The sequence below is a fragment of the Narcine bancroftii genome, chromosome 6 (genome assembly GCF_036971445.1).
Source record: "Narcine bancroftii isolate sNarBan1 chromosome 6, sNarBan1.hap1, whole genome shotgun sequence".
Taxonomy (NCBI): domain Eukaryota; kingdom Metazoa; phylum Chordata; class Chondrichthyes; order Torpediniformes; family Narcinidae; genus Narcine; species Narcine bancroftii.
In genome coordinates this window covers 72,974,737-72,998,669 of record NC_091474.1, presented here as the reverse complement: position 1 = coordinate 72,998,669, position 23,933 = coordinate 72,974,737, and the positions used below count along the sequence as shown (strand labels likewise).

General features: G+C 42.9%; 1 protein-coding gene across 3 annotated transcripts in view; it reads right to left on the bottom strand.

Annotated features, from left to right (window-relative positions):
* Positions 1-1,602: 1,602 nt before the first annotated feature.
* vstm4a (V-set and transmembrane domain containing 4a) overlaps positions 1,603-23,933 on the bottom strand; it is a 54,074-nt gene continuing 31,743 nt past the window's right edge. Inside the window, exon 9 of one of the 3 annotated variants that reach the window (XM_069885343.1) lies at positions 1,603-2,246. In XM_069885343.1, the coding sequence (XP_069741444.1) occupies positions 2,130-2,246 (117 nt within the window). In that variant the 3' untranslated portion in view covers positions 1,603-2,129. The other 2 variants (XM_069885341.1, XM_069885342.1) reach the window with 2 other exon arrangements.

Genomic DNA, 23,933 nt, shown 5'->3' with positions numbered 1-23,933 from the left:
AGCAATGTTGAGGTGAAATTCACCCACAAGAATCCACACCAGTTTTCCAACGCATCAATCTGTGCATCTAAAGCAAATGTGAGGCATGATTTGTGCAAAAATATGTACAAGATCGCACGCAGCTATTTCCTGAAAAAGATATGCATTCCAACTTAAAATCAGACCCGATTTTAACCATAATCTCTTCATTAATATATATCTTTTTTTCCTGGAAAATGACACAAATCCACATGGGAATACTGGAAATTTTGGAGTGGCAAAGCGACTGCATGTCATGCCCTCAAACCCAGGCCACAGTTGGAAAGGACTGTTCCCTCAGCCTAGTACAAGGTACAAGGTACCAGTTGGGATTCTGGGCCAGGTCTTACTCATCTGAAAGGTGGTGATTCTATTGGTGGCAGCTTGCTTTTACGTCATATTTGTGAGTTCACCTCCACCACAGAAACCTCTCTTTTAAAAAAAGAGATGGGCACATTTGAGCAGAACTTTGGATGCCTGCGCTGCCCCAGATGCAGTGCCGTGGGAGTGGAGGAATTTGCTGCATTGTTGAAGGGGCTATATTGAGGGATTGTTGCCTTGTTGGAGAGGCAGATTCAAAGGAATGATGCTTATGGAGGGGCAGTATTGAGAGAGGGTCACACTGTGGGGAGCGCAGTACCGAGGGAGTGAAACACTGTGGGGGACACAGTCTCGAGGCCGAGGGAGGACTGCATAAAACTCACTCCCTCTATCAAACTCCTTTAATTGTTTCCTTTCTCAGTACCTGTTTCTCCTTAATCACTTTTTTCAGGGAAAGTTTTAGAGTGCTGCTGTTTTCAAAAGGTTCCAAAACTCTAAGGTTTTAAAAGCTATACGTCATAATTAACAGCACATGTTAAGGCAAATCATTTTGGATTCTTTGAAGATTATGAGAGAGCTGGGTTTCATTTTCCCCCATGGATAAAAGCTGGCTGTGTTGACAAACTGAAGAGTTAGCAATTTCTCTTTGTCCCTTATTCATCTGAAAGGAATGTTAAAATGGAACACACTGTATCCGGCAAAAAGTGTACCAATGTTGTTATAAAATAGGGAAGGGGGGTTCGGAGGAGCAACACAAACTTAGATGTAGAAATGATTCATCGTGTTGATGCAGGATTTTTTAAAAATTTACTGTGATTATCTTTCTTTTTCAATATTTTCATTGTTTTCAATTATAATAAACAAGTAAAATCCATTAAATAGAGTAAGCACATAAAAAGGAATATACAAGTATAGTAATTATATGTAGAAAAGAACTATTATATATAAACAAGGTACTTTAGCAAACAGACTAGAAGAAAGACAAAAATGTATATTACACACTTCAATATAAAATGGCTTAATTGAAAAAGAAAAAAAATTACTTTTCTACAAAATCTACCCTCTTCCCTTCCAAAGTTGTTGGTCATTGCATATAATTCCCTACCATATAGAGATAACTAAAATCACAAAACAATATCTGAATAATCATGAAAATAGTTAATAAGAGGGCCCCATAAAATTAAAAAAAATTCAAACCCGTTACATTGGTAGAGCATCTGATTTCTCCCCCCCACCCCCCCGAAGTTAAACATGCCATCATATCAGATAGCCATTGAGTATCAGTAGGAGGGGCAGCATCTTTCCATTTCATCAGCATTGAACATCCAGCAATAAAAGGGAAGCAAAGGAGATCTTAGATAAATCCAAAAAAGGCAATTAAGGGATTTGGCTTCAAATTAATATTAAGGACTAAAGATAGGGTACGAAAAATATCTTACCAAAAAAAAGGGAAGAGAAATACAAGACCAGAACGTGTGTAACAGAGTTCCTTCTTCAGGCCTGCATCTGTCACGTTCTGGAGAAACACTGGAGTAAAATTTAGCCAATTGAACTTGAGAAAAATAGGCTCGATGTACTACCTTAAATTGTAAGAGTGAGTGATGGGTACAAAAAGAAGAAGAATTTACTAATTTTAAAATAGAATTCCATGTAATATCTGAAAATGAAAGCTGAAGATCCTGCCCCCATAAATTATTAAAACAGTCATCAATCAAAAAAGCCAATAAAATCAAGGGAGAATGGGAAGTGTGTGGCAAGTTTCATTTTAAGATCACAGATTAATGGTTCCATTAATGGTCTGGAAGGCTGGCGGCAAAACTCTGCATGTCAAACTGCATGGGTTTTTCAAGCTTTGTTGGGACCAAGGAAAACTGGCTCAGGACCTTCGTGATGCCACCATCATCACCCTGTACAAAAACAAAGGCGAGAAATCAGACCGCTCAAACTACAGGGGAATCACGCTGCTCTCCATTGCAGGCAAAATCTTCGCTAGGATTCTCCTAAATAGAATAATAGTGTCGCTAGTGTCGTCGAGAATATTCTCCCAGAATCACAGTGCGGCTTTCACGCAAACAGAGGAACTACTGACATGGTCTTTGCCCTCAGACAGCTCCAAGAAAAGTGCAGACAACAAAACAAAGGACTCTACATCACCTTTGTTGACCTCACCAAAGCCTTCGACACCATGAGCAGGAAAGGGCTTTGGCAAATACTAGAGCGCATCGGATGCCCCCCAAAGTTCCTCAACATGGTTATCCAACTGCACGAAAACCAACAAGGTCGGGTCAGATACAGCAATGAGCTCTCTGAACCCTTCTCCATTAACAATGGCATGAAGCAAGGCTGTGTTCTCGCACCAACCCTCTTTTCAATCTTCTTCAGCATGATGCTGAACCAAGCCATGAAAGACCTCAACAATGAAGACGTTGTTTACATCCGGTACCGCACGGATGGCAGCCTCTTCAATCTGAGGCGCCTGCAAGCTCACACCAAAACACAAGAGAAACTTGTCCGTGAACTACTCTTTGCAGACGATGCCGCTTTAGTTGCCCATTCAGAGCCAGCTCTTCAGCGCTTGATGTCCTGTTTTGCGGAAACTGCCAAAATGTTTGGCCTGGAAGTCAGCCTGAAGAAAACGGAGGTCCTCCATCAGCCAGCTCCCCACCTTGACTACCATTCCCCCCACATCTCCATCGGGCACACAAAACTCAAAACGGTCAACCAGTTTACCTATCTCAGCTGCACCATTTCATCAGATGCAAGGATCGACAATGAGATAGACAACAGACTCGCCAAGGCAAATAGTGCCTTTGGATGACTACACAAAAGAGTCTGGAAAAACAACCAACTGAAAAAACTCACAAAGATAAGCGTATATAGAGCCGCTGTCATACCCACACTCCTGTTCGGCTCCGAATCATGGGTCCTCTACTGGCATCACCTACGGCTCCTAGAACGCTTCCACCAGCGTTGTCTCCGCTCCATCCTCAACATTCATTGGAGCGCCTTCATCCCTAACATCGAAGTACTCGAGATGGCAGAGGTCGACAGCATCGAGTCCACGCTACTGAAGATCCAGCTGCGCTGGGTGAGTCACGTCTCCAGAATGGAGGACCATCGCCTTCCCAAGATCGTGTTATATGGCGAGCTCTCCACTGGCCACCGTGACAGAGGTGCACCAAAGAAGAGGTACAAGGACTGCCTAAAGAAATCTCTTGGTGCCTGCCACATTGACCACCACCAGTGGGCTGATATCGCCTCAAACCGTACATCTTGGCGCCTCACAGTTCGGCGGGCAGCAACCTCCTTTGAAGAAGACCGCAGAGCCCACCTCACTGAGAAAAGGCAAAGGAGGAAAAACCCAACACCCAACCCCAACCAACCAATTTTCCCCTGCAACCGTGTCTGCCTGTCCCGCATCGGACTTGTCAGCCACAATCGAGCCTGCAGCTGACGTGGACATTTACCCCCTCCATAAATCTTCGTCCGCGAAGCCAAGCCAAAGAAAGAAATTTACTCATTGAGGAGGGAAGTATAGCAGTCATGAATCTGACACAGGCCCATTATAAAAGTCCCCATTGAACATTCAAGCTATTGCTGGCAGTTATTAATGTGAGGCCGAACATCTGTTAAGGCGACTGTCAAAGGTTGGGACAGCTTTATCTAAAACTTGTGCAGATCACTTATGGATAGAATTGTATTCAATTTCAAATGAAACGTCAAATTCCTTTCCCAAACTTAGATTTGTCCATCTTTCTAGAAGTCCCCCCCCCCCCCCCCCCAGTGCAACCTTCCCCATCTTACTGCAGATGCTGGAAGTCTGGGACAAAACCAGAGAATGCTGGTATACTCCACAGACATGAAAACAGGGTTAACTTTTCAGGTAAAAAAACTTCATCAAACCCTTCCCTTTGTTCTTTATTTCCTTTTCCTCAGATACACATAATGACATCCTCTCCATCCCTGCTTTCATATTCCACTCTCTGATTTAGATTCATTGCCACATCATCTCAAGGAGTTAATTGTAATGGTAGATTACACTTTCTCAATCATGCCCTAGTCTACAACTTTTCTTTTCTCAACCCTTGTACTCACAATTTTCAAAATCTTCACTTGCTTTTAAGTTCTGCTTATTTGCTTCATTCGATGCTAAAAGCTGTGCCAATAGAGGTCTACAAGATTCTGAGAAGCATTGATAAGGTGGACAGCCAGTGGCTTTTTCCCAGAGCAGGAATAGCAAACACCAGAGGACATCTGTACAGAGTGAAGAGAGGGAAGTTTAGGGGAGACATCAGGGGTAAGTTTTTTTTTAACACAGAGTTGTGAATGCATTGCCGGGGTGGTGGTGGAGGCTGGAACAATAGGGGCATTTAAGAAACTCTTAGACAGCCACATGGATGAAAGAAAATAGAGGGTTATGAGGTAGGAAGGGGTTTATTGTAATGTTCTATGTTCAAAAACTGTTCCCTTCCATGCTGAAATAGATACACATTGACTGAGAACCTAGTCATTACTGCATCACAAAAATATCTCTGTAACTCCTAACATTTTCTGTACTCCAACTCTATTTTTGGACAATTAGAACCTGCCCAGTTATAAGTCCAGCACTGAGAAATGCCTATCTTTATCCGCCTCTCTATTCCACTGTTAGCCCAAGAGAGATATCTGCGTAACACAAGGATTGCAGTGCACAAACATGCTGAGGAAACTAGTAGGTCACACGTCATCTGTAAAAAGTAATAGGAAGTTAAGAGTTCAGACTTGGGCCCTTCTTCACAAACTCTTGACGCACCACCGAGCCTTGCAGGAATTCTGACTCAATGAGAGATCATAATGCTTGAGACCGTGTCTTCCTGACAGGTTTACTGAGGCCAATCATGGAGTTTTTGATGGGCATGATACAGAGCTGAGTGGCACTGCAGGCAGTCAGGAGGATGAAGGGATATGGGCAGATGGGAATGGAGAAGGATATGACGGATGGAACACAATATGCAGTGCCATCCATATCATCTGATATATGTGGTGGTGGTTGAGGGACGGAGCTTGGCTAGAACATAAAAGAGAACTTAGGATCACGAATAAGTGACACAGATTTTTAAGTTTATTGCATCATTCAGGCCTGACCTTAATTAGCTTTCTGAGATCCAACAAAGGAGGAGACTTTTATCAATCAATCTCTAATCTGAGTTTCACACTTGTGTCTTAGGAATGGAGTTCGAACCCAGATTTTTTTAATGGAGGGGTGGGAGTGTACTCACTGAAACTCTTCAACCTAAAGATTTGGTATACCTGAACTTTAACCAGATTGTAAGAACATATGAAATAGGAGCAAGAGTCGGCCATCTGGCCCATCGAGCCTGCTCCGCCATTCAATGAGACCATGGCTGATCTCTGCTTACCTGCCTTTTCCCATATCCCTTAATTCCCTTATCTGTAAAATATATCCAACCTTGTCCTAAATATATTTTCTGAGGTCACCTCCACTGCTTCAATGGGTAGTGAATTCCAGATACCCACCCTCTGGGAAAAGCATTTCCTCCTCATCTCCGTCCTAAATCTACTCCCCTGAATCTTGAGGCTATGTCCCCTAGTTATGGTCTCCCCCACCTGATGACTCAATCTCTCCTCATAGGCCAGTCCCCTCATCTCTGGAATCAACCTGGTACCTCCTCTGGACCACCTCCAAAGCCAGTACATCCTTCCTTAAGTAAAGAGACCAGAACTGTACCCAGTACTTCTGATGCAGCCTCACCAGTACCTTTGTACATAACGTCCCTGTTCTTAAATTCAATTCCTCTCACAATGAAGGCCGACATTCCATTTGCTTTCCTGATCGCCCGCTGCACCTGCAAACCAATCTTCTGCAATTCATGCAGCAATCACTTTCTATTTAAATAATATTCTGATCTTCCATTTTTCCTTCCAAAGTGGAGAACCTCACATTTGCCAACATTGTACTCCCTTTGCCAGACCCTTGCCCACTCACTTAACCCAGAAGGCATAAGTTAGAAACTTCTGATGTGCACAGAGAGAGTAAGTATAAATCATTCTCCAGCAGAACTCAGAGTAAATCAAAGCATTGAAAAGACAATATTGACTTTAATTAAATTTTAAATACCATCCAGTTAAATCTTTAATCAAGAACTTGAGCTTGATGCAAGCTCTCCCAGGCATTCAAAACCCACGGCTCCCTCTGATTCACATTCCTTGGTGATTGTCTGGTTACTTAATCAGCATTGTTTTGACATGATCTTTAATTGCTCATTCAATAATCATACATGTATTTATTCAGTACATTTTGAAACAAAATGCCTCAAAGCACTTTGTGCAATTAATTACGGTTACTGCGTAAGAACACCATGGTGTGAATCTCTGCATGCTTTGTCCCCCAGGTCCCTCAGCTCCCTACTTGACATTCCCTTTTCAAGGATATGACCCGCCTGACTTTTCCTGCCCAAAAAAATGCACCACCTCATGACCTGAAGTGAATTTGCCGAATCCACATCCACACCACATCACTGATTTCAATTCATTCATTGAAAATTATAACTACTGTGCTTCCATGGTGGAAGCAAATATAAAATACTCATACGTATCCTCTGAGACTACTATTTATTTAATAATATTAATTTATTTTTGTATATGTATATACGTACTGCATATGTATTGTATTTCAGTATGTGTTTTATGTCTGCATGTTTTTGGACTGAAGACTGGAGAACACTGTTTCATAGGGGCTGTACTTGTACAATCAGATGATAATAAACTTGAATTGATATGTGTGTACAGATGTGTGGTGAAAAGTGTGCTGACTGGCTGCATTACTGTCTGGTATGGGAACAGAAATACCCCTGAGTGGAAAGCCCTGCAAAAGGTACTGGACACAGTCGAGGACCATCATGGGCAAAACCCTTCCCACTATTGGGAACTTCTACAGGAGATGCTGCCATTGGAGAGCAGCAGCAATCATCAAGGATCCACACCACTCAGCACACACTCTGTTCTCACTGTGGCCATCAGGAAAGAGGTGTCGGTGCCACAAGACTCACACCACCAGGTTCAGGAACAGCTGCTCCCCCTCCACCATCAGACTCCTCAACGACAAACTCAATCAGGGATTCATTTAAGGACTCCGACTTGGGCACTTTATTGTTTTTTCTCTCTGTATTGCACAGTCAGTTTGTTTACATTTCTTTATTTGTTTATATGTGTACACTGAGTAGTTTTTTTTTGCATGACCATTAAGTGGTAATTCTGCCTCGCCCGCAGGAAAAAGAATCTCAGGTTTATATGTGATGTCATGTACGTATCTGACAATAAATCTGAATGTTTTGCTTCTCTTTCTGGTACTTGGCAATTCTAATGGTGACTCTGTGAAATTACGTGTACTCTTACATTTTATGTTTTATTACATGGCAGTAAAAGTATCTTTAATCTTATCACAGTCCTTCTCCGTGTTAACTTCACCCCAGTTTGGTGTTGTCTGCAGATTGTGAACCTCGGGTCCCTATCATTAACATTAGTGCTTCAGCTGAGGGTACAAAATGTTTGCTGATGGTCTAGTTATCTGGGATTGTGAATATAGAATCCCAAGTCAAAGTGCATCAAGCCTAGGAGACAAGGTGGGTGATGGGAAAGGAGAAGATGGATGGAATTTAAAGTGAAAAAATGAGAACGTATCTGGAGAGGGCGCAGATGATGGAATCTGTAGCAAAAAAAAAACCTGCCAGAGGAACTCAGCAGGTCCGACAGCATATGTGAAGGTAAAGAGATGGTCAATGTTTAGAGATAAAACCAAGTATCAGTTTGATGATGCTTTTCTTCACCAACTTTGTCTCACAGTCTGAAATGTGAGGTCTGCACCCTCAGCACCTCCACAAGCTCAGCAGCTGAGTTATTCGAGGTGGGGGGGAGCCTTGAAGTTCAGTCCATGTTATTCCCTTCCTCCAAACTCAGTCCTGCTGGGTCAGTGTACAAGCTGCTGGAGTTCTGCCTGTTGATGGTTTCCTACCTCCTGCTGGCAGGAATGTTGAAACTTGACTGTGATGTGAACTGTGACCCAGCTGAAGTTCACTGGATAAAGATGTTCTTGCTTCAGTTCAGCATTGATGTCTTCAGCTTAGAAAGGAGGGGGAAAGAATAAACGGTTTAAATCTAGCCAGCCAGGATCTCAGAACGATTGCTGGTAATTAGTGCAGGCATAGTTTCAACTTGTTGGAGCATAATTGAATGTTGTAGTTTTTTTTAATGACTTTACAATTTGATTTTCTCTTTATTATTGTAGAAAAAATGATTTTAATCATTCAGGTTATTTGAAGAGTTAATCTGTACATGTTATATTCAGATGGTATACTATCACACGTCTGCCGTAATGCAGAATCACACTGAGCATTGCCTGGCACCTCTAACCATAAGGGAAAGAGAAGCAAAAGAGTCCTTCAGAGACACTGAATGTCTGTGGATTCGTCTCCCACAGTCTTTGTAGCTGCACAGATCCCTGATCGATCCATCAGCAATTTGAGCTCCAGATCCAAACCTCCAAATTAATCCCAAGGCCCTTCGGGAAGATGTTTTCAAAATCTCTTTGAGGAAGAGTTACTTCCCACTGATTCCTGGGAATTTCTGACCCATGACGAGCCAAAGTGGGGAAGCAATATTTGGGTCGTGTCCACAGCAGAATAGGCCTGCTCTTTCACAAACCACCCACCCTATCAATCACCTCCTGCCCCAATCTGTGGTCTGAAGAAGTTGCAAGCAGGATTTCTGAAAGCCAAATCCAGATGTATTGCAGTAATCCTGGGAAATTCCTGGGAATTTCTGATCTATGATTAGCCAAAGTGGGGAAAACAATATTTGGGTCATGTCCGCAGCAGAATAGGCCTTGCCCCAATCTGTGGTCTGAAGAAGTGCAAGCAGGGTCTCTGAAAGCCAAATCCAGATGTAGTGCACTAATCCTGGGAAATTCCAGGGAATTTCTGACCCATGACTAGCCAAAGTGGGGAAGCAACATTTGGGTCGTGTCCGCAGCAGAATAGGCCTGCTCTTTCACAAACCACCCACCCTATCAATCACCTCCTCCCCAATCTGTGGTCTGAAGAGGTGCAAGCAGGGTCTCTGAAAGCCAAATCCAGATGTAGTGTACTAATTGGAAAATGCTGAAAGATCAGATCTTAGAGCAAGACCAGGCTTACACAAGAGGCTGATGAGGCTGGAATCTACAACTAAAAAGCAAACTGCTGAAGGATCTGGTCTTCCTTTTGGAATAAGTGAGTTGAGTGGAAGGAAAAGTTGGACACTGTTGGCTGGCTTGTGATGGAGGGAAGGGACGGTCTGGGGAAGAAGTGGTGTGAGGCTTGGATCTCCAGGTGTAATTTCTTGATTAATTCTCCTGATGAACAAAGCCCAACATCCCAGCAATGGGTGTGTGATTGCACCCATTTGGAGGTATTGAGCAGGCCCTGTAACATTTACACCCAAAATAGCCACTCAACCTAAGCCTGTCATGGTGATTCGCAGCAAACAATTCAAGAACGATGCGAAAGATTCCTTCAAATAAGTGTAGCATCCTCTGGTCATGAAGGTGCACTGCATACATACAGGACGTGACTCTTCTGAAGTGACAATGACCAAAGAAGAAGCAGCATACGATGATAAAACCATAAGACATAGGGGCAGAAATAGGCCAACCAGCCCATCAAGTCTGTCCTGCCATTAAATCATGAGCTGATCCATTCTCCCACTCAGCCCCACTGCCAGGCCTTTTCCCCTTAACCTTTGATGCCTTGGCTAATCAACAACCTATCAATCTCTGTCTTAATTACACACAATACCCCAACATCCACAACTGCCTGTGGCAACAAATTCCACAGATTCACCATCCTCCAGCTGAAGAAATTCCTTCGTGTCTCTGTTCTAAGCGGACGCCCTTCAATCCTGAAGATGTGCCCTCTTGTCCTGAGCTCTCCCACTATGGGGAAACACCTTTGTACATCTACTCAAATGTTTCAATGAGATATGCCCACCCTCCCCCCCCCCCCCATTCTTCTAAATCCCAACAAATACAAGCCAAGAGCCGTCAAGCGTTCCTTATATGATAAAACCCTTTCATTCCCGGAATCATCCTTGTGAACCTCTTTTAAATCATCTTCAACTTCACCACATCAGGATCTCTGCTACCAGATCTGGGCTACAGAACCTAAGACACCACTAGGTTCGTTCACGTCAGCCCAAGTCCTCTTCATGTAACTGCAGTGAAGTGTGGCGATCCAGACTCACTTCATTTCTGTGTAGCTGCCAACACCATTGCCGCACCAGACCAATTTATTTTTAGTATCCAATAAATCATTTGCACATGTCAGACAGGAATAGGAACTGAGCCATTGTGTGTGATGTGATGTGAGAGGGCTTGTTCCACCATCATTGAAATCCAGTCTGGGGGTCATATTGCATCTCAATTTTCTTTCAAAGCCCTGAGCTAGAAATAAGCAGAGTCTCCAATGACGCATGAAAATAAACACAAATTTCAGCCTCTGAACACTAGTTAGCACTGATCTGCGTGGATGGGATTCCAGTGGTTGAACAGCGGAGAGAAACTGTCTCCAAACTTTTCTTTCAAGTCAAGTTTATTGTCATCTGATTGCACAAGTACAACCTGACAGAACAGTGTTCTCTGGTTCTCGTTGCAAAATATGTAGACAAACAACCAGACATAGCACACATACAGACAAACAATACGTATCCAGGACATGTATTTTATCTATAAAAACAAATAAATATTGTTTTGTACAAATGAAAGTCTCAGATGGTTAGTGTGAGCAATTCCTTTGGTCGTTCATCTGGTGATTCTGGTGGTGTTGGCTCTGATACTCCTGTATCTCTTCCCCGACAGGAGCAGCTGAAAGCTGTAAGGGGTCCTCAATTATTCAGACATTGATCCCGGAAAATCATGTCGATGGGGGTAAGGGAGGCTCCAATGATCCTCTCTGCCACTCTTATAGTCCTGTGGATTGACATCCGATCCATTTCTCTGCAGCAACTGTACCACACTGATGCAGCCGGCCAGGATGCTCTCGAGGGAGCTCCTGTAAAAGGTTGACGTGATGGTGGCTGGTAGCCTTGCCCGCTTCAGTCTTCCCAGAAAGTGCAGTCACTGTTGCAACTTCCTGACAAGTGAGGAAGACGTTGAGTGTCCATAATAGGTCACTAGTTATGTGATCTCCAAGGAACTTGGTGCTCTCCACTCTCTCTACTACAGAGTTGCTGATGTGTTCCTGGTCCTCCTGAAGTCCACAATCATCTCCTTTTTCTTGTCAGCATTGAGACTCAGGTTGTTACTCTCGCACCATTCCATGAGAGTTTTCTCTTTGCTCTGTAGTGTGGCTCGTTGATGAGGCCGACGCCTATCGTTGTCATCTTCAAACAAGAAGACGCTGTTGGAGCTGGATCTGGCGATGCAGTCGTGGCTCGGCACACAGCTCTGAGCGTACTCGGTGTGACAGTGCTTGATTGCTACCAACCTGGACAGACTGTGGCCTTTCTGTTAGGAAGTCCAGGATCTAATTACAGAGAGGGTTATTGAGTCCCAGCGAGGACAGCTTCTCCACCAGCCTCTGGGGAATTTCTCAACCTGATGTGAGGCTGTCCTTGTGGAACCCAGAAGCACAAGGGTCCATTACTTCCTCTCACTACATTCTCCATACTATAATTTAGACAATTCATTTATGTGGATTAGAGTGAGTGGTAAAAGAGATGTATCAACTGTCAGCTCAAGCTCTGGGAAATCGCCAACCATTGCATTGTTAGGGTTGATTATTAAAATAGTAATGACCCATATGGATCTTGTGAGGCTTTTGATAATGGGGCTTGGTAATGTATGACACAACAATATTCTTCCTATATTAGAAAAAATTAAATTGACTGGCAAGTAACACAGTTCACTGGACTGGAAAATAATCACCATATATCTAAATGAGGAAGTAAATGACCTTCAAAACGACAGTGGCACTTGTCCTAATTCAATAAGTCTATGATTCTGGAAGCACAAATGTCAGATTGACAGGAACTCTGAAAATAATTTAATGGAGAAATTTATAGCACCTAGGCAGAGCCATTTACTGAACTAACCTAATTATCATCTGCTGTAAAACTAATTACGAAGCAATCTTCCCTCTAAGAAAGCCAAGCTGCATTTTTTATGAAGATATGTGCAGTGGCCTTTAGCCGGCATGTTGAACTGTGTTCTGCAAATTTAAACTAAGACATTAATTAGCATTGGTATGACTGAATATGTTTACTCTTCTCTACACCTTAGGTTGTAATATTTTGTCGGTAATTTTGGAAGAGAAATAAATTCCACTTATGTTTTCTATTCTGTAGCGTTCCTGACTTGAGTAGCTGTCTAAAGCCAACAGCTTAATTTTTTAACTGAAAAAAAATGGTTGAGAAATGAACAACCTCCAGATTATTCAGCATTTGAAATTTAGGAACCAATTAAATCTGGGTTTGAAAGTCGTGTTCTTCCCCTTGATTCTATTCAGGTTTGGAACTGAAACATATAGTTCCAGGGAACCTGCTGCTGACACCACCCTCCTTGAAATGACCACAATTTATTCCAATTGTCAGCTTGACGATGGGCTACACAGTAGAGCCCCACCCTTTGGACAGCTATAATCCGTAACTGGCAGGATGCCAGGCAGATCGCAGACTCACAGAATGGTTGCAGCAGGAAAGAGGGCCATTTGGGCCATCAAGTTCATGCTGCCTTTATTTAAGAGCAAATCTTTTCTCATAGCCCTGCAAATACTTTTAGATATTTGTATCACTGGTTATATCACTGTCAGGTAGGAAGGTGCCAACGCTCAAGACAAGAAAAAATTCCAGAAGGTTGATTACTCGGCCTGTGACATCATGGGCACCAGACTTCACTCCATTGAGAATGACTACAGGAGGCGGTGCCTTTTAAAAAAAGCAGCCTCTATCCTCAAGGACCCACCCCCCACCACCCAGGCCATGCCCTCTTTCCTCGGCTACCATCAGAAAGGAGGTACAGGAACCTGAAGACGAGCACCCAGCGGCACAAGGACAGCTTCTTCCCCACTGCCATCAGATTCCTGAATAATCAATGAATTACAGACACTTCCTTACTTCGACTTTTTATTTTTCTTGCACTATTTTCATTTATTTTGTAAAGTGATTTCTATAAATGTTTGCACTGTGATGCTGCAGAACAATGAATTTTGAAATATGTTCATGACAATAAATTCTGATTCCAACAGATACTTATTCAGATGTATTTTAAAAACAGCAACTGAATCTGCCCCTGGAGGTACTTCACACTCTGACTTCTCACTAAGACAAATGGTCCTCAGGTAACTTTTGATTCTCTTTGCCAATCACCTTTCATTTTGTGCTCACTAGTTGTTGTAGCTTTCTCTGTCCCATGGAGAAGAGCCCAGACCACACATCCAACCAAAGTCGCTCATCTTTGGAATCATTGAGTAAATCTCAACTGCACCCAGTCCAGTGCTTTTATGTCTTCCTCCAAGGTGTTAGAATACCCCAGATGGGGTAAACCCATGGTTTAGAAAGGCTCGTGAGCACTTTGTTACTCATGTAATCTGTGCCCATATTTATTAAGACAGATTGCTGTCTTTAAATTGTCGTCTTGTTTATATCTCTTACATCTTTCTAAGTGTGCAGCATTTGACATACCAAACATTAGATTTTGCCTTCCTCCTTATTTTTCCTATTCCAAGAGCCCCTATATCTCCTTGGTTTCCTCAGGGTTTGCTCCACAGACTTTGTTTGAAACATATAGTTGCAGGGAACCTGCTGCTGACAGCTCCTTCCTTGAAATGACCACAAATTATTCCAATTGACAGCAGTGATGCATCCTAACAGGATGCTTCCAATGCTGCACCTGTAAAAAGTACAGAGCATGTACCAAGATTCCTCAGCTTCTTCAGAAGTAGAGGCATTGGTGTACTTCTGTGATGAAGCCAGGATAGGCCACGGGAAATGGTTCCACCTAGGAATGGAAAGTTATCTACCTCAATGCCATTGATGTGGGCAGGGGAGGGTGTTCCGCCTTTCTTCTGGAAGTCTATGACCACTTTGGCACTGAGGAGTTCTTTGAAGATGATCAGGCCCCAATCATGGCAGGAGCGAAACAGATCATGACTGGACCTCAAGTGGTCTTATGTGATTGGAAGAGTCTGATTCTTTTGGCAGTCAGACTATCTCTGTCAGTATCCTATGCTGCTACCATAGTTGTGAGACCACTGGTGTGAACACTTATAAAATAGCCTTTCATTATAGTCCACCAGTAAAGGTTATTCCTGTGGTTCAGACAACCACATCAATGAAATCAAAACTAATTTTGGTGGAATTTGCCACCAGTTGTAATATTCTTTTGTCTGCTTCACATTGTCTTCAGTCCTTGTTTCTCCTTCCCATGTTGATGCAGTGTGGAGCCACCAGATGACTTCTTGAATGATGAGGCGGTGTGAAGGGGGGGGAGGGTGAGTGGTGAGGCATGTGAGTAGGTGATGAAGAGGGAGAGTGGGTGGAGGGAGGGGGTAGTGAGGAGGGAGAGTGAATGGTGAGTCGTGTAGGTGGGTGGTAATGAGGGAGAGGAGGTGGAGGGAGTGTGTGGTGAGGTAGAACTGGGTTGGGATGGTGGGAGAGGGGTGGGGAAGGAGTGAAATGTATATGGGTATGAATGGGAGTTGATGAGAGGGGTTTTTCCCAGGTGGTTTAATGTTGGTGTGGGTTGGGTTGGAGTGGGGGAGATGGGATAGGGTGGGAGGGGTGAGGGGGATGTGATCTTCAGTTTGTTGACTGAGAAACCAACTCCTCATTCCACCACAACACAGTTGTTTCCAGATGTTCTCGCTGCCTTGTGGATCCGCAGATGCCTCATCTTCCCGCCATGGAATGCTTCACTCTCTGCCCTATAATTCGTGCTGAGAGGGGCTTGGTAACTAAGCCCAAAACTCTGAGAGACTGAATAAAAAGGCTGCCCACAAGTAAGTATTTTCTCAACAAATAAAAATTTGCTGACTTTAAGGCTATTTAGATTTACTGCCCCTCCTAAGCAAAACATCTGGAAGTTGTTGAACATTACATTGCAGTTCTTTGATTGGGCCTAAACCCTGTTCCTCGAAATTAAAATGCAACCAGATGGGTTACGGGGAAAAAAAAATCTTTGTTGAAAAGAAATCTACAGACTTACATTTTTAATTGAAAGATAAGAAGTGTCAATGCTGTTTGCTAACCCCATCATATGTGTCCACCCATTGGTGGCATTGAGCCCAGGCCCAGATTTCCTGACACAAGCCTCAACAATGCATTTCTGACTATCAATCATGTCATTGTCCCTTCTTCAGAATCAGAATTATTGTCATGAGTATGTCATGAATTTTTTTTTATGGTACAGAACAAGGAGCAAAATTACTGTCAATTATAATTCTATAAATACAAGATTTAAAAAAAAATAATGTGTATAAAAGAGAAAAAATAAGGCAGTGTCTGTGGTTCATTGTCTGTTCAGAAATATGATGGCAGAGGGGGGAAGAAGCTGTCCTTGTGCTGCTGAGTCTTCATCTCCAGGCTCCTGGACCTCCTTCTGATGGTAGCAGAGTGAAGAGGGCATGGCCTGGATGGTGGATGCTGCTTTCTTGAGACACCGCCTCTTAGAGATGTCCTCGATGGAGTGAGGACTAGTGCCCATGATGGTGCTGGCTGAGTTCACCACCCTCTGTAGTCTGTTCCTGTCCTGTTCATTGGCACCTCCATAGCAGACAGTGATGCAACCGGTCTTGGTCAGCCTGCCATCCAACTCCCAATTAGCCTTGAGTTTTAATTGGTTCTAAACTGTTTCTTTAAGCCAAGGCAATGGGTTCATTGTTGAAGCTCATTTCACCCTCACCACAGCTTTGAAGGAGGAGGGTTTCATCTGATTTGATTCTCAAACAGATTTGAGGCCATTTCTTAGTGATTAAAATCCAAATTCTAAAGAAGCACACCCATTTACTATTTGTCCACGGATTAAGTTATATTGCCCAGCATCCTCCCTGATGTTTAATTATTCTGGGATATGTTGTTTGTGAGATCATTTCAGCGTTGACTACAGTAGTAGGTCTCGAGTCACATATTGAACAGTAGCTGACAGAGGAGTCCTCCTCCGAATCTTTGGAGCTTCTGCTCCACCCGAACACCTCCCACTTCAGACCTCTTCATCGCTGGCTGATGTGACATTTGGCTGATTGCATTTTCCACTCTCTCTGAATAATCTCATCTCCCTCTTTGAGAATGTGGAGCCCTCCACTCACTCAGGAATGACTCTGCTTCCTGAAACCAGTCCTGGTGTGAAAGATTAGCTCCATTTCTCTCTCCACAGATGCGACCTGCCCAGCTGAGTGTTCCCAACAATTCCTGCTTTTGTTTGACTTCTACACCTAGACTGAGTGAACCAGTCAGATTTTTATGAGAATCTAATGTCACGGTAACCAAGTCAGGCCTTTTTATTCTACATTTTAAAACATTACTTGAACTTTAATTCCCCAGCTGCCGATTTGAATTCACGTTTCTAGATCAGTGGCCCGGATATCTGGACCCCTGTCAAATCACTGTACCACTATCTCAGAATCAAGGCTTGGTAGTTTAATAATGAGTCTGTCTGCTAGTTAATTGTATTTGGTGCATGTTGAGAATTTGGATTTTTGAATGAATCTCAACATTTCCTATGCTTTTCCCCGAAGTGCTCTTAAATATAACGAAGTATTAGAGCACCAACAGAGACAAGTCATGTGATTAAACACAGTCCTTTCTATTACAGTACAAACCTGTCATGATGGACTGCTTGGTGCCACACTTGACTACGAAGACCAGGTATTGGAACTGGGATGCGAGTGGATGCTGAGGGCGCTGAAGGGTTCCTGATTGTGTCGGCGATTCAAATTGCTGATGGTTTGGACTGGTGAAGTACTGGAGGTGAATCCATGGAACTCGGTGACTCTGGGGGAAACTCTATTTTGCTTCTCTTTCTCTCTCTAACTGTAAAAGGAGCCTCAGGCAATTTCTGCCGATTGCAAATTTGTCTGCCTTACAGCAGACAAAACAATTTTATGTAATATGATGCTGTTTATTACATGACAATAAATTGAATCTTGAAGACACCCTCACAGTTGGGGAGAGACATGAAAAGAACCACATTATTCTTTACCTTCACATATTCTGCCCTATGGTGTGGTATGTTTGAGGCACATTAATTCCCTTGGTTGATGGGACAACTAAGAGCATTTATACTTTTCTTCTTTGGCTTGGCTTCACGGACGAAGATTTATGGAGGGGTATGTCCACGTCTGTTGCAGGCTCGATGGTGACTGACAAGTCCGATGCGGGACAGGCAGGCACGGTTGCAGCGGTTGCAAGAGCATTTATAAACCTGTACCAATGAACAACTTCAGGACGGTGTGTTGCCTGAACGATGGTGGTCGAAAAAAAATCTTGTTGATTCCTCCTGACATTAAGAGTATGGTAAAGAAAGATAAACTTTTGCATAATTCTAATCATCACTGTAAATGGGGAGAAATGTTCTTTTTCACAAGATCTCACAAACAGCATCAAGCAAATCTGATGTGACGAAGTACCTGATAGACATTTCCAACTACTTTTCTGCTCCTCTTCAAATGGTAACTCAGGAGCAGTGTTATTGATCTCAGTGACAGATATGGTGGCTATTCAACATCTCAACAAAGTTCTGATAGTCGAGATCATCCTCAGAGCGAGACAAAGACCATGGGCCAGAGAAGATGTTGCCAAATGACCACTTGGCAAATACCTGGGCAAATTGTCTGTTATCACTTGTTACAAGTGATCAAAATTATTTCCCAGCATGATAAACTTCTGTTGAACTGCTAACTGTACTTTATAAGCTCAGAAGAAAATCATGGTAAAATTCTGTCCTCACGTGATGTGAGTCTTGTTGAAATGATGGCCACGCTCTGAAAACTAATTAGATCAATAGGATATGCCATTATTTACTGCTGCTGCCATGATATGTTATATTACAGGAGATTAAATAAATTATATGGCTTCAAACATGCAGGGATAAAGGAGTAAAATAACAGTCCAGAAGATGGATACATTTGTCAGGCCATTCACTGCCTGGGTTCATTCACCAGCCCTTATACATCACCGTGAGCCACAGTCTCCAGACAAGGGTCTAGGTACAGCAGAGATGGCACCATTGACACATCGTCACCTCAAGACTGCCACAAGCTTATCTCGGTGTCCCTTCTAGTTACACTGGAGAGTAGATCATGGGTACCAGAGTACCACGGGCTTGAGGTCAGAACATCTTCACCACAGTCACAACAATGGCTTTGAATATTGTCTGAAAACTGACTCGGAGAAATTCCATACCTCATGACAAGAGAGACGAGGGGATTGGAACGCATCCTTTCTCAAATTAATAATCTATAATATGTAAAACAAATGTGAACAAGTGAGTAGGTCTTTCCCTCACTGAGATGAGTTGATATGAAGGACAACTTGTTTGGATCATTGGTCTCTGCTCTGATGGGTGGTGCTGGGTTTGAACTTGAGATGAACTTGCGACCTGCTTCACAAAGTATCTGGCCCCATACCCCTCAGTATTCATAAACCCATCATTGTCATTGATCTACACTACATGGAAATAGACCTGGCCGTCCACCACATCCATGTTGACCGTCACCTCTCGAGGCGAGTCCCACTTGGCCCATGTTGGTTCTCTCACCCTCGCCTGCCCATGTATCTGTCTTCAGATGTCTCCATCGTCTTCACCTCTCCCACTTCTTTCGGCAGCTCATTCCGCACACTCACCCCCAATCTATCCCCCCCTCACCTTAAACCTGTGCCCACTGGTTCTGGACTATCCTACCCTCTGACTGATGCTATGCCCCTTGTGATTTTGTATATGTCTATAATGCCACCCGTCCAGGGAAAAAGCCCTCTCCTTAAAATTCAAGGCCTCTGTCCCATGAAGGATATCATTAAACTGGAAAGGATGCCAAAGTATTCCTAATGTGGCTTAACCAATGTCGTGCACAGGCATAACATTACATCTCAACTCCAATATTCACAGCTATGGCTGATGAAGACATGCCTTCTTCACCATCCTGCCTATTTGTGATGAACCTTTCAGGGAATATATTCTTGTACCCCTCAAGCTCTCCTTGTTCTAGAATATTCTCTATAATCCAATAATTTTCAGTCTCAGAGGTGAGCAGGAACTGTTGCTAATGCATACAGAAACTCAGCTGGGCCTGGCTTGTTCTAAGCAGCAATGATTGTAGCCACAGCTCTCTTATGTTTTAGGTTCTCTGACCTCACATGTTGTCCATTGACTTAGCCCAATTACACTGATATCTTCAGACCTCAATTGCAACAAATTTAGGTCATGATTGGAATTGGAGGTATCTATTGTTGCAGCTGAAGTTTTCAAAACAATCCTCAGGCATCATGATTCTATGTAAGTTTTTGCCATGCTTCACAAAAAGCATAAAACTACTTGGTTTTATTATCTAGCATTCTTTCTCTCTGCCTTTACCATGAAGTGCAGCTATTTTTTTGTGCATGTACAATCTCACATCTTTCATTACATTATGAAACTTGGTGCAGATTCAAGAAAGCTTTATACATCTAAGGTAAAACTGAAATTAAACTGCCTACAGAATTAGGCAAAAAGATGACAAGCTGTTTCGGAATTTGCCCCCTGCCCGGAGCTCAAGGAGCATCTCCCAGTTATTTTACAGGATTGTTCAGTTGGTTTTTGAAATTTTCCTTAGTCAGTCTTGGCTGATTCCTGCAGGTAAGATGGTGGCTGCCGCAGCCACTGAGAGGCGCCAAAGACTGTCCACATTGAGTTCCATGCCAGAGCTTTCCAGCTGAGAGATCCCACAGTTCTACTTGATGTCGCTGAGGGGGTTGATTGGATGGGACAGACTGCTGTCAGTAGCCCCACTGCTACACTGGTACTAACTTAACAAATTATTAAATAGGTTCATGTAGTACAGGTTTTATATAGAAACTAAGGATAATGGAGATGAGTAAACAATGACAATGACACACACATACACATTCCCACGTACATGAACAGATACATACATGTGCACACAGAAACACATGCATGCGCATACACACATTGCCATATATGTGCACACACTTGCATGCACACACACATGCATGCACAAATGTATTCTCTCTCACACACACTGATGTGTATACATTCCTTTGCTCTCATATGATCATTCTTTGAACACACAAGCACACTTGAGCATTTGCATGTACAAGTGCACAGACACCCAGACTTTGCAAAGAAACACAACAAGCACACTAATGTGGAACAAACTGCTTATTTACGGCACTTTTAAAGCCTCACAAGAATAGTATCAAGTAAAACGTGGTGAATTATATATGTTCACAATTGCTTCTGTATTCGCACATCCACTTGTTCACTCTTTCAACGATTCATACTCAGACAAAATCTTATTGTCGGTTTGCATCACTTAAATTATTCTATGTTTTCTTATGAACACACATGCATCTTTCTTTGCTGCCCTGGATAGTGACCTCTCTAACCCCACGTTTCTTGGTTGGTGAAACAGGCCCCTGGGCAGGTATGAGGCCAGGACTGAAAACAAGGCCCAGAGCAGGCAAGAAGGCTCTCGGGTTCTTAGCTGGTTCTCCAGCTGCAGTGCCAGCCTGTCCGTGCAAGTACAAACATTTCACCAATTCTGGAGATATCTGACAGGTTCACAGGATCACCATAGTTCATATGTCTTCTGCAAGCATGAAGTTCCTGAAGCTGTTCTAATGGAGGGGTTAATTGCTTCTAGTTTTTTGAAAAGAAAACTTTGGCATAGACTGTGGTGGGGCTCTGGGGGGACGGGGAGCTTGTCACAGGTGGGGCACTTGGCTGTGTGGGCATCAGTTCCAACTCAGCATAGGTCAGGCTGTCTTCCACTATCTGAGGCTGAGGAAGAGAAAGGAAAAAAAATTAAACTTCCAAAACAACACCTTAAAAAAGCTGAGACAAACATCTGAGAAGTATCTGCCCAAGATGGTGAATCTCCACACACAGGAGGGTGCCAGCCAACTGCTGGTAGATGGGCTTAGAGAAGTTAGGAGTTTAATGACCAGGAAGATGAGTGGGATGAAGGAGATATTCTGTACCATGTAACTCCTCAGAGAGGAGGAGGAGATTTGAAAATTTAATCTGAGACTGAGAGGGTGAAAGGAGTTGATTCAGAAAAACCCAAAATGCAAATTGGAGAAGATATGGCAAGTTCAGGAGGAGTGCAATAAGAAGCAGACAGAATCTCTGGCTTTCAAAACAGGAGATGCACATTATAATTCAGCATTTGGGCCTCAGCAAGAACATTTTAACCAACTCTGGGCCCAATGCTGCAGGAAACATGAGAGTGCAGAGGAGATTTGTTGGAACAATTCCATGGGCAGGGTACATTGGTTGAGTGGAGATGAGAAGCTGAGCGTGGAAGATGCTATGGAGATGATGGAGATGTTTAAAGGTCCAGAAGAAAATGCAATAACAGACGGGCAGAGGGAACAAACATGAGACAGCGAGAAAGTGATTGAGTTTGGAACACACAGCCTGACACAAGTTCAAGAGCGGTTAGCGCAGTGCTGTTGTAGCGCCAATTTGTATCCGGCACTGTCTATAAGGAGTTTGTATGTTCTCCTCACATCTGTGAGGGTGTTCTCTGCACACTCTGGTTTCCTCCCACCTTTCAAAATGTAAAAGGGTTATAGGTCAATTGGGTGGCACAGGCTCATGCGCTTGTCTACATTTTACTCATCCCTTGACAAAGGGCTCAAACCTGAAATGTTGGTTATTAACTTTATCTTTGCTGTATGAAGGACACTGTTTGACCTGCTGAGTTTATCCAGCATCGTGTTTTTACTTCAACCACGGTGTCTACAGACGTTTGTGTTTTACTCTAGTTCGTCATATAATCCTGAATGCTCTTGCACACAGCAAATAATCTCTCCTCTAGGTCCTTCTCCAGCTCTCCAATCCACTGGTGTCACTGCCCCCTTCCATCTCTTGTCCCTTCTGCATTTAGTCATCTCTCCTCTCATCTCCAGAGGCATGGCCATGTAACAGTCTGCTCCTTCTCACTCCTTGAAGTACCTGGGGCTGACCTATTGCAATAGAGGTGCTGAAGAAGTAGAAATTGTTGTTGTTGATTCCATCATGTGCTTTGTTTGCTGTCTCTGTATCCAAGAAAACTGAAAGCTTTTGGCAGCCAATTGGTCCAATTAGTTTGGACCATTGTTGAGAGCATTTAAAAAAAAATCACAGTTATTTGTCTAAAGCTGTCTGCTCTGCTGAGTGAAAATGTATATCGAAGTACTTTGTCTTCATTGAATAAATGCCACTTATGCTTTGTAAGCTTATTTCAGTAATTGAAAAATTCTGTTAGGAAAATATGGTCTGGATACTTTTCAACCCTGTGTGCTGAGCACTGCTTAAAAACAGGGCCAGTAGTTGCTGTTGGCATGGAACTGTCCTCGCTGACATCAGCCCCAAGAGTCAGCACACGCTCACTCCTTGATTCTGAGGACCAGACCAATTCTACATCCCCAACGTCAAGCCAAGTCTATTGTCATCCGATTGCACAGGCCAAACCTGACAGAACAGCGTTCTCTGGCCCTCGGTGCCAAAACAAACAGACACACAACCAGGCATAATACACATACAGACAAACAACACATATGCAGGACAAGTATTTCATTGATTGAAAATAAATATTGTTTCGCGAATATGAGAGTCTCGGAGGGTTAGTGTGAACAGTTCCTTTGGTCATTCAGCATTCTTACTGCCCATGGGAAGAAGTTTAAAATATAAACACTATTTCAATAGAAACTCTAAAATGTAAAACACATAATATCAAAGTTCAGCATGTTAGAGTATTCTCTGTGTTACTGCCATCGATCCCAGAATAAGCCAGATCCCTCGGCAAACCACGGTATATTTGTAGAGTCACGTGAGTATCAAGGCAATACAACTCAACAAAAACGTCGCCAAAACCCTAAGGGGGAAACAAATTGACTTTGAAACAGAAGTTAATTCAAAAGGAGCCTCAGCTAAACAAGAGACATGAAAAGGCTCTTCACAAAACACAAAGGGTGAAAAATGCTCCAAAATAATAATGTGATGTGTCAGACATAGATTGTAATATTTCAGCCATTTTATGGTGGTAATGTAATTAGCGTTAATTGTTTTTGCCGCGTGCCCTAAGTGTGTGTGTTCAATCCTCTCTCTCATTGAATTACCATTTATTTTATTCTCATTTCACAGTGCTGATGTTTTATGGCCTATTTACTGGCTCTCAGAATCACCCTGGCAAACTCCAACTCATGCAAATTTTAAGCACATCTAGTTGTGAAATCAGATTCTCTGGATGTTTTATTGAATTATTGTAAAATGTCATTGTGTTCTGCTGTAGATTATCTATTTATTCTTTATTCTATTATGTGTTGATATGAAAAATAATGCTGGATTCTAGTTCATGGGTGACCCCGTG